The sequence below is a fragment of the Xenopus laevis genome, chromosome 2L (genome assembly GCF_017654675.1).
Source record: "Xenopus laevis strain J_2021 chromosome 2L, Xenopus_laevis_v10.1, whole genome shotgun sequence".
Lineage (NCBI taxonomy): Eukaryota > Metazoa > Chordata > Amphibia > Anura > Pipidae > Xenopus > Xenopus laevis.
The window spans coordinates 6,289,623-6,307,385 of record NC_054373.1 but is presented as its reverse complement, the minus strand read 5'-3'; the positions used below and the strand labels follow the sequence as shown (position 1 = coordinate 6,307,385).

General features: G+C 42.2%; 1 protein-coding gene, 1 long non-coding RNA gene and 1 other non-coding gene across 3 annotated transcripts in view; 2 read left to right on the top strand and 1 right to left on the bottom strand.

The window, feature by feature from the left end:
• The window catches only part of LOC108707388 (capZ-interacting protein), a 42,114-nt gene extending 32,525 nt beyond the window's left edge, over positions 1–9,589 (top strand). The window contains exons 2-7 of the mRNA XM_041581423.1: positions 75–176; positions 1,762–1,842; positions 3,517–3,588; positions 4,899–5,105; positions 6,299–6,760; positions 8,226–9,589. Of these exons, the coding sequence (XP_041437357.1) occupies positions 75–176; positions 1,762–1,842; positions 3,517–3,588; positions 4,899–5,105; positions 6,299–6,760; positions 8,226–8,249 (948 nt within the window). The 3' untranslated portion in view covers positions 8,250–9,589. The remainder of the gene's footprint in view (positions 1–74; positions 177–1,761; positions 1,843–3,516; positions 3,589–4,898; positions 5,106–6,298; positions 6,761–8,225) is intronic.
• Positions 51–17,452, bottom strand: LOC121399795. Its single transcript, XR_005965266.1, has 3 exons — positions 17,250–17,452; positions 1,158–1,262; positions 51–182 (listed from the first exon to the last, which is right to left on the bottom strand). It is a non-coding gene; the product is annotated as an uncharacterized LOC121399795 (long non-coding RNA).
• trnap-cgg lies at positions 17,446–17,517 on the top strand. Its single transcript has one exon. It is a non-coding gene; the product is annotated as a tRNA-Pro (tRNA).
• The last annotated feature ends 246 nt before the right edge of the window (positions 17,518–17,763 follow it).

The following is a 17,763-nucleotide window of genomic DNA, read 5'->3' as shown; positions in this document are numbered from 1 at the left end:
AAAATATATATTTGATATATATATATATATATATATACATGTGACCAAAACCCACATTTATTTGTGACTGGCAGGGGAAATCGTCGGAAGTCGGCTCAGCGGAGGAGCCCCCGGTACCATCAGTAGCGAAGCTTGCAGGGATATTTGGGGAGCAGCGCAACAGCCCCAGGAAAGAGGTAACGCTGCAAATAAAAGAATAAGGTTTTCATTTAAAGGTAAATACAGGAAGAAACCCAAAGTATTTATAAAAGGCAACGTTCCCCTTGGGACTGAATCATCTATATATCTTTGAAATTGTCTTTTGATTTAGATTTCCGTTCTGTAGGGTTAAAACATTATCCAAGTCCAGAGATGAGACTGTAGACGAGGACCCCGTGACTCCTGGGGGGTCCAGAACTTATGAATAGCATTGTCTTCCCAAAGTTTAAGGGGGCTAAAATGATTTTGCTGTGGAAGCCGTAACGTCTAGTTACCCCTCTGCTTGAGACTTTTGTTGCTATAAATATCATTATTATTATTTATGCCATATCTTTCTCTTATTCATCTTCCTGTTTCTTAAAACTCCACATCCTCTAGTAGAGTAACCGCTGCTTCTTCTTCCATTCTTCTCTTTTGCTCTAATCACAGAAATGATTTTATACTGATTAAAGGGGAACTATACCCAAATACTATGTGTATAATAAAATAAAAAATCTAACCAATCTTACCAATGTCCATCAATTCCTCGTTCTTACTGGGTTTATAGTTATGTGCAAAAACCATTGCTATTGACAGCAGCGTCTGTCTCTGCACTGCCAGTTCTGACTGTCCCACCTGATGAGTATTGCTCAGTGGGGGATGCACCGAATCCAGGATTCCGTTCTGGATTCGGCCATATTCATCAGGATTCGGATTGGGCCCCAATCCTTCTGCCAGGCTGAACCGAATCTGAATCCAAATTTGCATATGCAAATTAAGGATGGGGGGGGGAAATCAAGTGACTTTTTGTCGCAGGACAAGGAAGTAAAAAATGTTTTCCCCTTCCCATCCCTAATTTGCACATGCAAATTAGGATTCGGCCAAATCTTTTACGAAGGATTCGGGGGTTCGGCTGAATCCAAAATAGTGGATTCGGTGCATCCCTAATCCAAACTAATCCTAAAGGGACAGTTACATACCTCCCAACTGTCCTGTTTTTCGTAGGACAGTCCCGATTGTGACAGCTCAAACGGCAGTCCCAGATTGTTACTGAAATGTCCCGACTTTCTCTTTGATCTCCTGCACTGAACAGCCAGAAAAAGATACAAAGTTTCAAACTTAATTGTCATTTGGCAGAGAGCCCAGAATACATGGCAGGTGTACGTAGATACATTTGTAACAATTTAAGATAAGCAGGTCTCTTGGGGAAACTGTGACTTTCATCTTAAAGGGCAATTTACCTTCATTAGCAAAACTGTAATAACACATAAAAAATCACAGAAATGCGTTCAAACTCTCATAACCTGCCAAATATTGTAAAACCAACATGATAATTAGTTTAAAATGGTTGTGGTCTAAAAAATTGCCGCACTCCGCACGCCAAATCTTTTTGTCCCTGTTTCTATTTCCAAAGTGTTGGGAGGTGTGAAGTTACCAAAATCTGACGATTCTTTTTGAATACTTCATAGGATATTATTTAATGAACCCACTGTAGCTGGGTGTGCTGGTGCCAATACTAGTGCCCCTAAGTTATTCACATTTACTCCTATTTGTTAATGGATCGCTGAATCTTTTTCTTTTTAGATACCCCCCCCAAAACCGACTCGAAGGAAACCCCCCTGCTCTCTCCCCCTGAACAAGCTTGAGGTTGCACACAATGATGAAGTAAGCTCTGCTCTTTAACCCCTTGTCTACAGTTCACAGGTGCTTGGACAGAGTTGCCCCTCACCCCTAAAACAAGATACATGAAGAGCCCCCCCTGCTGGAGGGATGCACATTTCATGGCTGCTTAGAAGCATCTGCAGTCTGCAGTATTAGCCATGCAGGGTGTGAGTGTAATCTGTTTTGTTTTAAAAACCCTCTTCTCTTAAAGGATAAGTAAACCTAAAATACGTGAATGTAAAATTGATGATAGTGCTAATCTGAGCACTTTTGTAATTTACATTTATTATTTATTTTCTTTTTATTCCAAGATATTAAGGGATACATGTACTGTTAATATGAATGAATTTTGTTACAACAGCACCACCTGCTGGTCAGTTTCTGACCAGTCTGACCAGCAAGTAGTCAAGGAAGTTGTCAGGAGAAAGAAAGAGGCTGATGTTCTTCTGCTTAGGAAAGATGTGAGAAAGGTTTCTAATTGTTTTCCTAAGCAGAAGAACATCAGCCTCTTTCTTTCTCCTGACAACTTCCTTGACTACTTGGTGGTTAACAGCACATGTATCCCTTAATATTATGGAATTAAAAAAAAAAAATATTGAATGTAAATTACAAAACTGCTTAGAATAGCCATCCATTTCATAATCAATTTTACATTCACTTATTTTAAAGGTTTACTTTTTCTTTAAGGGCAGAGACACAGGGTCAGATTCGGGGAGATTAGTCGCCTTCTTGGGGGCGACTAATCTCCCTGAACTGCCTCCCCGCCGGCTAGAATGTAAATCATAGGCGGGATAGCACTCAGAACGCTTCATTTTCCGAAGTCGCCTGAAGTTTACTCATGATGGATAAGCACTCCGTGTGCCATCCCGCAGGCGATTTACATTCTAGAAGTGGAGATTTGTCTCAAGGCGACTAATGTCCCCGAATCTGACCCTGTGTCTCTGCCCTTAAAGGAGAATTCAACCCCTTCGGTGCTAAAATCCCTCCCCTGTTCGTCACCATTTGGTGGCGCATGCGCAGTAGAGGGATTTACCTCTAAGGTTCAACTGCGCATGCGCCCGAAAAGTCACATAGTTTCCGATTTCTTTTTTCAGGAAACTTCGTGACTTTCACGCATGCGCAGTAGATCCTTAGCGGTAATTCCCTCTACTGCGCATGCGCCACCAAACACAGGAAGAAGAGCGCACGGGCAAACATGGCTGCCATGAACTCAACAGGAGAGGAACTGCACGGAGGGGTCAATAACAAGTTAGGGGCATTTGCCTGGGGGGGGTAGTTAGGTCGGGGGGAGGAGGGCAACACAGGGGAGAGGTTGAATTCTCCTTTAAATCTTGGCTCTGTTGAAATGCAGCCCATTGGTAGATAGAAATGGTACTGCAGTTAATCTATAAACAATTTTTATAGAAAAAATATATTTTTTAATATGAAGCAGTGTAACCCTGTTAAATGACAACTAAACACCCATGATATTGATTGATGGGATTTATGGAAAACCGCATAGGGACAGTGCTACTGTGAAGTGCCTAAAAGCCTCAAAAACAATTGCTAATCCATATTCAGCACTCAATAACAATACAGAATGCTGTTTTGGGGTGCACGCTACACATGTGCACCCCAAAGCCTTCCATTAGAAAACTAATTGTGAAAAAGAGGCCTGACTGTGTATGTTCCCTCTAGAGAGTCTCCCCGCCGGCTTGTCTGCAGCACAAAATCAAAGTGAAAAGTTCTCCCCTTATAGAGAAGCTTCAGGTGAGTGACTCAATCATGGGATTACAGGCAGCTGAGGATTGTGGGATATGTGTACAGAAAGGATAGATAATATCAGGAGAAGCTACTGTAACTTTGGGTGGGTGTGGATAGTAAGGTCAGAGGGTGTCAGTGTGTATAGTAGGGCAAGAGAGAACCAGCTTTTGTTAAACAACAGGTGACAACAGCTGAGTGTTGTTGTGGCTTTCTGGGAGTTGTAGTTCTATGACAGCTGGAGACCTGGAGTTTGGGCCCCATGAATAATAATCAATATTTGGAATTTAGCCAGGTCAGCTAATTGATCCAAACAAGCAGCACTCATTCAGGGATGGGAGCAATGATTCTTTCTACAGTTTACACCAGTGGTGCATTATCCTCGGAGCAAGGGTGCCCTCTGCTGAAGAGAAATATGATGAGAATAATGTTTTCTTTGCACCCGCTGGGAATGTTTGTTAAAAGAGGTGGTTGACTTTTAAGTTCACTTTTAGTATGTTATAGAATGGCTAATTCTAAGCAACTTCTCAATTGGCCTTCATTTTTTCTTTTTATAGTTTTTGAATGATTTGCCTTCTTCTTCTGACTCTTTCCAGCTTTCAAATAGGGGTCACCGACCCCATCTAAAACACAAATGCTCTGTAAGGCTATAAATGTATTATTAGTGCTACTTTTTATTACTCTTCCTTCTATTCAGGCCTCTCCTATTCATATTCCAGTCTCTCATTCATATCAATGCATGGTTGCTAGGGGAATTTGGAACCTAGCAACCAGATGGTTAAAATTGGAAACTGGAGAGCTGATGAATAAAAAGCTAAATAACGCAAATCAAAAATGGAAACCAAATGCAAATGGTCTCTGAAAATCACTCTCTACAGTATACGAAAAGTTGATTTAAAGGTGCACAACCCCTTTAAGCTGACCATAGACACAAAGATAAAGTCGTACGAATCTTCGTGGATCGTCCCAGCATTTTATGTGCCATGGAGATCGGTCTTTTAGTCGGGCAGGTTATAAGGTTTCTGTCTGCTAATGATAATATTTCTGCATGTTCTGACACTATCAATGGGTAACTGTCACTACTATTTGTCAGACATAACTTTCATACGATTGTTGTCTGTCACCTAATGGCCAGAACATTCTGTGATTTGTTCTTTGTACAACTTTATTTAGTCTGGGAGGTTGGGAGATTGCAACGGATGATCGGGTGTCAGACATAAGGATATATCTACATGTCTATGATCAGCTTTAGTCTTAGAAATGTTGCTTGTAGGCTGGACATTCCTACATAACATATTATTTCTCTGTAACCCTCACAGGCCAATTTGGCTTTCCCTCCAGTTGTGCTTCTACCAGGAGGAGGGTCGCCGAAGAGCCCTGGCCCGAAAGTTATGACCTCTCCATTCAGCAGCCCCCCATTAACACCTGGCAGCCCGGGAATTCAATCTCGTTCCAGTGAATCAGATGAAGCTCCTGTCAGTTTTGAAAACCCACCAGAGGGCGCACATACCCTGAGTAATGCTAAGGTGATGCTGCCAAAAATACTCATAATGATTACTATTACTACTGATATCAAATCTCCCCCTAACTGGCCTTCAGACTGGGCCCCCTTAGCTCACAGTGACAAGGTTACAGATATATAGAAACATTGGGGTAACAATCACCCTGCTATAGTTCCAGGGGTACCCAGCGTACAAATAATCACTCACCCCAAATCTCCCCCTAACTGGCCTTCAGACTGGGCCCCCTTAGCTCACAGTGACAAGGTTACAGATATATAGAAACATTGGGGTAACAATCACCCTGCTATAGTTCCAGGGGTACCCAGGGTACAAATAAGCACTCACCCCAAATCTCCCCCTAACTGGCCTTCAGACTGGACCCCCTTAGCTCATAACAAGGTTACAGATATATAGAAACATTGGGGTGTCACCCTGCTATAGTTCCAGGGGTACCCAGGGTACAAATAAGCACTCACCCCAAATCTCCCCCTAACTGACCTTCAGACTGGGCCCCCTTAGCTCATAACAAGGTTACAGATATATAGAAACATTGGGGTGTCACCCTGCTATAGTTCCAGGGGTACCCAGGGTACAAATAAACACTCACCCCAAATCTCCCCCTAACTGACCTTCAGACTGGGCCCCCTTAGCTCATAACAAGGTTACAGATATATAGAAACATTGGGGTGTCACCCTGCTATAGTTCCAGGGGTACCCAGGGTACAAATAAACACTCACCCCAAATCTCCCCCTAACTGACCTTCAGACTGGGTCCCCTTAGCTCATAACAAGGTTACAGATATATAGAAACATTGGGGTGTCACCCTGCTATAGTTCCAGGGGTACCCAGGGTACAAATAAACACTCACCCAAAATCTCCCCCTAACTGACCTTCAGACTGGGCCCCCTTAGCTCACAGTGACAAGGTTACAGATATATAGAAACATTGGGGTAACAGTCACCCTGCTATAGTTCCAGGGGTACCCAGGGTACAAATAAGCACTCACCCCAAATCTCCCCCTAACTGACCTTCAGACTGGGCCCCCTTAGCTCATAACAAGGTTACAGATATATAGAAACATTGGGGTGTCACCCTGCTATAGTTCCAGGGGTACCCAGGGCACAAATAATCACTCACCCCAAATATCCCCGAGCTGTGTGGTTGGACAAGGTTACAAATACAAATAACACATCTAATACTATTCTCACTCGTTCAGGATCGTACAAAAGGCTCCATAAAGCGTCGGCCCCCAAGCCGAAAATTCCGTAAATCCCAGACAGAGTGTGGGACAGAGGATGAGGTAGAGGCGAGCAAAGCGCCAAAAGAAAATGGGGAGGGAACCCAAAACACAGATGACGTATTTGACCCAAAGGAAATTCAGAACAAGGAGGAATCTGAGTCGCTCACTGAGACCCAGGTGGAAACAGGAGAATCACCAGAGAAAAGTGAAGCAGAAAAGTCTGCGGATGAAAAGGAAACAGAAAGGGAAATAGAATTGGATGTAAATCAGGGAGATATTAAAAAGGACTGTGACGAAGAAACCACAGTGAATGAATCAGATCCCAAAGAGCCGACCATTGTACCTACGGATTCAACCAACACGGAAACCACAAAGGAGAAGCCACGTGACCAGTTGGGAGAAGAAGCAGAAGTAAAAGAAAGTAAATCTAATGGAGAGGTAAGTATAAATAAATGTGATCTACCATACCTTGTAATTGCCCCAAGACAGGCACATAGGGGGCCCACTAGCTTTAGGACAACTTTAGTGGCATCGTTTTATGGGATCTCTCTGTACAGACTATGAGCAAACTTAGGGGACTGTTCCTGCTGAATTGTGCTTAGTACAGAGGAATACCTACGCTGCCATAGTTTTATGGGATCTCTCTGTACAGACTATGAGCAAATTTAGGGACTGTTCCTGCAGAATTGTGCTTAGTACAGGGAATACCTATGCTGCCATAGTTTTATGGGATCTCTCTGTACAGACTATGAGCAAACTTAGGGGACTGTTCCTGCTGAATTGTGCTTAGTACAGGGAATACCTATGCTGCCATAGTTTTATGGGATCTCTCTGTACAGACTATGAGCAAACTTAGGGACTGTTCCTGCAGAATTGTGCTTAGTACAGGGAATACCTATGCTGCCATAGTTTTATGGGATCTCTCTGTACAGACTATGAGCAAACTTAGGGGACTGTTCCTGCTGAATTGTGCTTAGTACAGGGAATACCTATGCTGCCATAGTTTTATGGGATCTCTCTGTACAGACTATGAGCAAACTTAGGGGCTGTTCCTGCTGAATTGTGCTTAGTACAGGGAATACCTATGCTGCCATAGTTTTATGGGATCTCTCTGTACAGACTATGAGCAAACTTAGGGGCTGTTCCTGCTGAATTGTGCTTAGTACAGGGAATACCTATGCTGCCATAGTTTTATGGGATCTCTCTGTACAGACTATGAGCAAACTTAGGGGCTGTTCCTGCTGAATTGTGCTTAGTACAGGGAATACCTATGCTGCCATAGTTTTATGGGATCTCTCTGTACAGACTATGAGCAAACTTAGGGGCTGTTCCTGCTGAATTGTGCTTAGTACAGGGGAATAGATATGCTGCCATAGTTTTATTGTATCTCTCTGTACAGTCTATGAGCAAACTTAGGGGACTGTTCCTGCTGAATTGTGCTTAGTACAGGGAATATCTACATCAGAACAGAATTTAATGGTATAACACTATGCTGAAAGTATTATAAATACACAATTCACTGCTGACTCAAGACTGTTCCTATAATTGAGTGAAAATGTTAGCCTACCCAACTGATATAAATGACCGGGGAGCAGCCCAATATTTATCAAGCAAGTCTGAAAATCCCTTTGGAAGGCCGAAATTAGGCAAAGACACTACGTACTGCCTAGAGCTTTCAGATGACTGTGTATCTATTGTGGACTCTCAAACCCCCCCCACCCACCCCCTTAGTAGGTTGCTGTATACCAGCAAGACCAATGGAGTTTTAGGCAAGACTGAAACTGCAAGGTGAGACAGATTCACTAGTAAAAACAAAGCTAGAGGCAAATAATCAGGTGTCCACTAGACAAATACAACTAGAAGCAAATTAAACAGACACTTACCCTGTTTCCCTTTCATTTAGGATGAACTGGACAAAGACAATTGAAGACGTCACTGCGACCAATAATGGAGGGCAAATCCTATTTGTAACAATAAACTTTGCTAAATTCTCTGCTGTGTTCCCATAAACGACTTACTATAAACCTGGATCATGAGTGGGATCCTCCTTGTGGGAATTCGGACGCACCCGAGTCTGTCCGAGCTCCCTGTGGTGGAATCATGGGAGCGACTGTTCCTGCTGGGAATAATGTGTTCTCCACATGTCTTTATTTTTTTAAACTCTTTTTAACTCGTATTTATAATTTTGGAGCAAATCCATGTGTCTTGCCTGGCACTGCATTATTATGGGAGGGAACATCATTGATATCCAGAGCACAAAGAGTTAGGGCATCAGATATTTCTAATTTATAGATGTTCCTCATATCTGGGTGTGCTTTATCTTCACTGGTTGGGTCCATTTACATATTTGAAGAGTAGGCTGGGTTGGTTTATGGAGTACACATGGACAGCCCAATGAATGACTGCAATCAATGGTGGTTTCTTTGGCAAAACATACCTCTACAGTGCAAGAAGGAGATGAAACCCACCCTCTTTGGTGTCAGGTTCCCACAAAAACCTAAACCAACTGCTTAATGTGGTCTTCTCTGTTCTAGAAATATCTCTGAAGGTTTCATGTAACTACCATGTCCTTGGCTAAGGGCAAAAGGTATCTTAGCTACGGAAGAAGAAACCAATATTTTGTTGCTCCTCAAGCTTTCATCTTGGTCAATCAAGGTCCTCTTTAGCTTGGCACATGCAGAGCTCTTTCTCTCTATTGTTTCATGGTGAGGTATTTCACTCAACACCCCAATGTGTTGCCCAACAGCTTATACATTTAGCTTCAGATTTTAAATATAAAAAGTATGAAACTTTATAGCTCATCACAGGTGATCTGCTTCCAGTGGCCGTACCCTGTTAGAAACATGAATTGATTTATCTCAAGCTTTGATGCTTGTGGGGATGTTGTCTGAAGAATAGGGTAGAAGTGGACCATACACTCTTGACAATCATTGTCTGATCTGGGCCCCCCAAATTGGGTTCATCTCATTGTTCACCTCAAGCAAACAATCACATGACAAGTGGCATCTGGATGGAAACCACCACCAACGGCCTAATGAGGACCTCACCTGGTGGGATTTACAGCCTTTTGATTGACAGAAATGAGAGCCCAGAGTAGATACCAGTCAGTTGTTTTTAGAAATCTACTAGTTCGTCTAAATCTGCTTTCAAATGTAATCAGGTTATTGATCGGACATAATCAGGGTTAGATTGGTCATGTTGCTTGGTAGGACCCCTACATAATTGTTTAGCTTGATGGAAAATTAAAATCCAGATGGGTGCAACCAATTTTACAATTCTACTGCTTTATAATTGCCCTCTATCCGTTTGATTTACACCCCCCCCCCATTTATTTTCAGGACATTGTTTTCAGCTGAACCTCAAAAAAGACATATTCATGACCTGCACCCCTGACTTACTGTATATACATATATCCTCCCATTTTCTCCCTCTAATCAAGAACAGGTACAGGTATGGGACCTGTTATACAGAATGCTCAGGACCTGGGGTTTTTCAGATGACAGATCTTTCTGTAATTTCTTCATACCTTAGTCCAAGGTACTGCTTTATTATTACAGAGAAAAATTAAATTATTTGATTCAAATGGAGTCTATGGGAGACGGTCTTTCTGTAAATCGGAGCTTTCTGGATAACGGGTTTCCGGATAATGGTACATCCTTGTAGCTGCTCTTCTGCTGGCTGTCACAGCGCATCTCTGGGATCAATGGGACGGCCCAATCAGTATTATGTGAAACAGGTAGAACTCTAGTTCTTGTGCAAGTGTTAGTACCACTGACCACCAGAAGATACTGGGCCCCACATCAAAATCAGTTAAGGGGCCCTTTTTTGTTTTACATTTTTTTTTCATGGAACTGCTCATCAGTCAGTGCTCCACTAGGCCCCCCTATACCTCCTACGTCCCCCAACAGTCACAGTTACGCTCTTAATTTGAAGGTGTTCGACATGTGGAACCGCATGGGCCGGGCTGAGCAACTTCCGTCATGTTCTACAGAAAGCAGCTGTCACATGAAGACCCCCATTTCTATAATCCTCTTCAATACAAAAGCTTTAACAGTGCTGGGAACCTCAGGTTCAGATACATTTACTTGTCTGTGCTTCTTATTGCACCTGAGCAGACAATGGCAATAGAAATGTCCTTCTTTTACATCCCATAGGGATTAGTGATGGGCAAATTTGTTCCGTTTAAGTAGAAAAATGTTCGAATTTCCCGAAAAATGAGGAAAACTCGAATTTTGATGCCCCGCGTCAACTTTAAAGGGCATGTAAAGGCAAAAAAATAAAATCCAATTTTTACTTTCTTTAAAGGAAACCTGTCACTTTTTCACATGTAGTGGATTAGTTATGAAACAGATAATTGGAATGATATACCTTAATTATTTTCTTCATTAAGTTAAGTAATGTAGGAGTTTAGACACAGTAGAAATGCGCGCGAGACTTCAGCAGACCCGACTTTGTCAAAGTCGGCACGCAAAGCTTCATGGGAAAAGGTATGGGAGGTTGTACTGTCGCTGCACAGCAGGGGTGTGAGTACGGAAGCTCCTCCATCGGAAGTTAAGTTCGTGAATGTGCGCATATCCAGAAGTGACTGGGTAAAGTACAGAGAACTTATGTGAATCTGCGCACCGGTCTCTCTCTCCCCCCTTCAGAACTACGTTTCCCAGCATTCTAAGCTCCCGGGGGCTTGCTGTGTGGGAGTGAGGTAACAGCAGGGCACGAGTGGGTGCGCTACAGCTTCAGTTTTGCGCTTCACTGTTGCTTATTGGGGTTTTTCAACAACTCCACTTAGTGTTCTACTTATGTACCCTGTCCCTGCCTGGGATGAGCACAAGTATAGCGTGTGTGCGCGCGCGCTGATCCACTGACACTCAGCACTTGTTCCTGCTGCTGCAAGGGAGATTCTGCCACTGATTTTTTTTAGGTTTTTTTTATCTTACAGGTTTTTTCTTTGTGCTGGCTCAGCGTTTCTGCTGGCCAGCGGGGGCGCGTCACGCCGCAAAAGAGGCGGGCCATGATATAAAAGGGGTGGGCCGCGTCGTGAATGGGCGGGGCCTGAACATAAAAGGGGCGGAGCTGGAACATAAAAGGGGCGGAGCTAAATTGCGCAAGGGCAAGATGAGGAAAGAATGGTAAGTACACATCAGCATCACCCTAGGCACCTACTTCCTATTACTGGGGCCCTCTAGAACTGCAGCAGTTTGTGTGTCTGTGTTCAAAATTAGCTGCAGTCTTGTCCAAAATAACCCTTAATTTAAAAAACAAACAAAGTATTAAATGGCATAAGAAATAGCCTGATTTAACTACTGTGAAAGCCCCTGAGTTATTCCAATAGGAATATAAACATGTAGCTCCACCAGAGATTAAATATTTAGTTATAACCCCACTGATTTGGATATCAACCCACTACCCAGCTATAATAAAACAAAGTATAACTATGCACAGTCCCCATCAAACAGGAATTTTGCTTCCCAATCAGGCTCATTTAGTAATTTTGGAGCAAAAACACAATAATGCATAAAGCCATGTATTCAGCAATTGTAATGAATTGAAAGAACTGAAGCATAGGGGTACCTAGAGGAAAGGCGCAGAAAAATGCCCCACACTTCGGAAGGGACTGTGACTGTGGGATAGCAGGTATAGTAGGGAGAGATGTGTCTATAGTAACAGTGGATAATAGTCTCTGGGAAGGAAGTGTGACTGTGGGATAGCAGGTATAGTAGGGAGAGATGGTGCCTATAGTAACAGTGGATAATAGTCTCTGGGAAGGGAGTGTAACTGTGGGATAGCAGGTATAGTAGGGAGAGATGGTGTCTATAGTAACAGTGGATAATAGTCTCTGGGAAGGGACTGTGACTGTGGGATAGCAGGTATAGTAGGGAGAAATGTGCCTATGACGCAGTGCAGCGCTGATGCAGCCCATACGTGGGGGGTGGTTGGGGGCCCAGTTTTAAATTTCCGTACCAGGGCCCTTAGGGGTGTAGTTACGCCACTGGATTCTGCAGTGAATTCATTGCAACCCCCCACCTCTCTCTCTCTCTATATATATATAAATATATACACACTGTCCTATCTCTCTCTATATATACACTGTCCTATCTCTCTCTCTATATATATATATATATACACACACTGTCCTATCTCTCTCTCTCTCTCTATATATATATATATATATATATATATATATATATATATATATATATATATATATATATATATATATATACTGTCCTATCTTTCTCTTTCTCTCTCTCTCTATATATACATTGTCCTCTCTCTCGCTCCCTCTCTCTCTCTCTCTATATATATATATACCCACTGCCCCATCACTCTCTCTCTCCCTCTTACAAATGAGTAAACAGAAATTCTCTCATATGCAAAACATACATACATATATGTTTTTCATACATACATAAATATATGGTTTTCTGGGGTGAACTTACTTTTTTCTATTTTTGCCCCCCACAAAACTAGGTAAATGTGTTGATTTTGCAGTATCTGCCATTACAGAACTGATAGCTCTACATTTTAGGACCATCAAACTGTTCAGTGGTCCCCAGGCTTTCATATTTCAGAAACAAGACATTTAGAAATAAAGGTGGACTTAGTAACACTGTGTGAATCCCAGCCGCACATTTGTTTATATGAGACACTGAGACGCATAAGTATTGATGGTGCTGCTTCCGTTCGAATTTCCACCTTAAATAACATGTTTACATCTTAGTGTCTCATACAAACAAATGTGCGGCTGGGATTCACACAGTGTGTGAAACAATGTTATAGTTTATGAAGTGTGTGTGAGTATCTGTCTGTGGCCCGGCTGTTTGTGTATTTTACCGCATATGGCCCATGGCAAAAAAAAGTTTGGACACCCCTGACATAGACCGTTCCAAATCGGCTGTGTTCCCGTACATAAAATAAATGATGTTTCTGGTATATGTGATTGTTCGTTATGAAACATGATTTTTTCTATTTTATTAGACACTTAGAAGCCTATATTTGTTTACAGAAGTAGAAATTCTTGCATATTTTGAAAGTTCAGGTTGTCCTGAAAAAAACAATATATTGTTTTCCTTGGTAAACTAAAAGACCACCCCAGGTAAGGCCCTTAGAGTGCAAAACATCTAAAAACTGCTGGCAGTAGATGTTCGCATCTAGGGCAAAACATCTGGCAGGGAAAGGGTTAAGCATGCATGAGATTTGGCAGTTTGGCTCTGCCCACACACCAAACAGAGGGGTCCTGATTCAAGATGGCAGCACCTATGAAACACTTTTTACATGTAGGATATTTTCTAATCCATTTTAGATATAAACAAAAACAGTTGACTAAAGGGTTTAACTAAGGAGGGAAAGATATATATTACTCATATCTCAAGGTGACAGGTCCTCTTTAATGAAAAAGAAACCTATCTCCAATATACTTTAGTTAAAAAATGTGTACCGTTTTTTAAGAAACCTGACTGTATGCAGTGACATTCTTCCTTCATTTACTGCTGTGGATAGGAATTGTCAGACGGTCCCTAACTGCTGAGCAGGGAAACAATCATACTTATGAACAGCAGGGGGAGCCCCCGCCTTACTTCCCAGCCATGCAGAACTCAAGCAGCATTGTTTATGACGATCCCTAAGCAGCCCAGACCACACTGAGCATGTGCACAGTCTTAGTCTTGCAAAGATGTATAACAAAGTTACAAGATGGTGACCCCCTGTGGCCAACTTTGAAAGCATAAATCATTTGTCTGATTAGGCTTGTGGTGCAGTAAGTTCATGTTTATGTTTAGTATACAAAATACAGCATTTCTAGCCTTATTCTATTTTAGACTTTACATGCCCTTTAACGTTGGCATTAAAATCAATGGGCGTCCGAATAATGTTGGCGCACAACGGTTTTGACACAAACAACTTTTCCCACCACGTGTCAATTTTCAATTTTCGCGGCAGTTTTGCTCCTGCTGGATTCAATCGCCCATCAAGAATAGGGATATCATTTCCAAATCTCAAATCAGCGTGCCCCCCCAAAATGTCTACAGGTTGACCTGTTTTACAAATATTTACTGAAACTGTATATGAATTAGGACCTCATGGGTCCCCTATACCTCCTGCCCCCCCCCCCCGCAGCCACAGGGTCTGCTTCCTCTATAGTTACATCCCAATCAGCCCATAACTGTCTCCTGTATCATTAGAGAAGGGGGTTTCAGACTTCAGCCTGCAATAAAAAGGGTGTAAATGGCTTATATTGTGCTCGTAAAGTGCAAATATTCTTCTTTGTAATTTTACATGGTAAAGGGCTGCTTTTTATTGAGCTCTGAGCATTTCATCTATAAGCAGAAAAAAAAAACTTGACTGTGAAATAAAGAAAAATTAAATACATACCATTTGTACGAAGTGGTTTTATCATTTATGCTGTGTGGGTGTCAGAATATATATTTATATAATACACAAAAGCCATGAATATCCTGTAAATTATATCCTTATAAACGGTGAGTAGTGATGTCATCAGTTATAAACGGTGAGTAGTGATGTAATTTCTGTCACATGACTCACTAAAATTTGTGTATTATAATAAATAAAGTACCCCCAATTGTAAAATATGAGGATATTATAAGTTACCTCGGAGTTCCATGACCTGTATAAAAACACTCGGCCTTCGGCCTCGTGTTTTTATATGGTCATGAAACTCCTCGGTAACTTATAATATCCTTATATTTTACAAGAGGGGGTACTTTATTCACTATATAATACACAAAAGCCATGAATATCTTGTAAATTATATCCTTATAAACGGTGAGTTCTGATGTCATCAGTTATAAACGGTGAGTTCTGATGTCATTTCTGTCACATGACTCACTAAAACTTGTGTATTATAATAAATAAAGTACCCCCCAGTTGTAAAATACGAGGATATTAGAAGTTACCTCGGAGTTCCATGACCTGTATAAAAACACTCGTCCTCGTGTTTTTATATGGTCATGAAACTCCTCGGTAACTTTTAATATCCTTATATTTTACAAGAGGGGGTACTTTATTCACTATATAATACACAAGAGCCATGAATATCCTGTAAATTATATCCTTATAAACGGTGAGTAGTGATGTCATTTCGTCACATGACTCACTGAAACTTGTTTATTATAATAAAGTTCCCCTTGTTGCTAAATATGAGGATATTAGAAGTCACCACGGAATTCCATGACCTGTATAATAAATAACACTCGGCCGAGCTCCTCAACGATTCATAGTATCCTTAGAGGTGGTACTTTATTCACTATATAAAGCCAGTTATTGGATAACTAAGGACAGGCTGAGTTATACAGGGAACTCGAGTATCACTCATGTATTATAAGGGATAATGTACCCCCTACTGTAAATGATAAGGATATTAGAAGTCACTGAGGGGTTGTTCTGTGACCATATAAAGGCACAAGGCTGCAGGCTGAGTTATACAGGGAACTCTGAGTATCACTCATGTATTATAAGGGATAATGTACCCCCTACTGCAAATGATAAGGATATTAGAAGTCAATGAGGGGTTGTTCTGTGACCATATAAAGGCACAAGGCTGCAGGCTGAGTTATACAGGGACCTCTGAGTATCACTCATGTATTATAAGGGATAATGTACCCCCTACTGTAAATGATAAGGATATTAGAGGTCACTGAGGGGTTGTTCTGTGACCATATAAAGGCACAAGGCTGCAGGCTGGGTGATACAGGGAACTCTGAGTATCACTCATGTATTATAAGAGATAATGTACCCCCTACTGCAAATGATAAGGATATTAGAAGTCAATGAGGGGTTGTTCTGTGACCATATAAAGGCACAAGGCTGCAGGCTGAGTTATACAGGGAACTCTGAGTATCACTCATGTATTATAAGGGATAATGTACCCCCTACTGTAAATGATAAGGATATTAGAAGTCACTGAGGGGTTGTTCTGTGACCATATAAAGGCACAAGGCTGCAGGCTGAGTTATACAGGGAACTCTGAGTATCACTCATGTATTATAAGGGATAATGTACCCCCTACTGTAAATGATAAGGATATTAGAAGTCACTGAGGGGTTGTTCTGTGACCATATAAAGGCACAAGGCTGCAGGCTGAGTTATACAGGGAACTCTGAGTATCACTCATGTATTATAAGAGATAATGTACCCCCTACTGCAAATGATAAGGATATTAGAAGTCAATGAGGGGTTGTTCTGTGACCATATAAAGACACAAAGCTGCAGGCTGAGTTATACAGGGAACTCTGAGTATCACTCATGCATTATAAGGGATAATGTACCCCCTACTGTAAATGATAAGGATATTAGAAGTCACTGAGGGGTTGTTCTGTGACCATATAAAGACACAAGGCTGCAGGCTGAGTTATACAGGGAACTCTGAGTATCACTCATGTATTATAAGGGATAATGTACCCCCTACTGTAAATGATAAGGATATTAGAAGCGATGTTAATAAGGGAGAATAATAAAGAATGATGCAGAAGGGAAGTGTATAGAGGCCACACAGCAGTGACAGCGAGTGACGTCACAGGCAGAAGCAGAGGGGTAAGTTCAGGTACAAGACATGGGCAGTTGGTCGGTATTAATAGAAATAAAGCCGGAGCGTGTGGGTAAGTAGGAGGTCGGGTCTCACTAATGACTCGCTGCACAAGACTCACAGAGAGAGAGAAACAAAACGTATTTGTGGTAATGTCAGGCATGAGGAAGTGATGAGCAGACTTCAGGGAGCTGAACGCTTATCTGCATCAAGCGAGCGCTCCTTTAGTTGTTCCACTGAAAAACGGCCACCTTGCTACACCCACCTTTAGCTACCTGCGCCACACAAACGTTGCTCGAGCTCTGCGGCCATATTACTACACCCGCCAGTCTCCGCATCGACGCACCAACGGTCAAATAACGAACTAGTCAGGCACAGCTCGCGCCTTACCCATACGCCTCCTTCGTCTGTACGTTCCAAACATCGCGGGGTCCGAAATAAATCCTCGATTAAAAGTCGCGAACGCTTCTCGCTTCCTCACATCCCCGTCTCAGAGTGCGCACCAACGTGGCGGACAGGAAGCGTGTACGTGAACTCGGCACGTGACGAGTTAAAGAACTGAGGGCGCTAGGAAACTCTAGCAGGCGGCTCGTTGGTCTAGGGGTATGATTCTCGCTTCGGGTGCGAGAGGTCCCGGGTTCAAATCCCGGACGAGCCCACGATTTTTTTTGCTCCGATTTTTTTTTTATCCATTGGCTCCAAGTTATTGAGCAGGGATCTCAGCAATCGCAGAGACAACCCCCTGGGCTGCCACTTTCTCCCCTCCAGATATTTCCAATGGATCTGCTGCACAACAATTGACATTATCCTGGCAATGCTGATTTATTTCTGTGCTACACGCAAGGATTTCTGCCCATGGGCCCTAAACTGCAGTCCTTGCAGCTGGTGGGGCCCCAGAGGAATT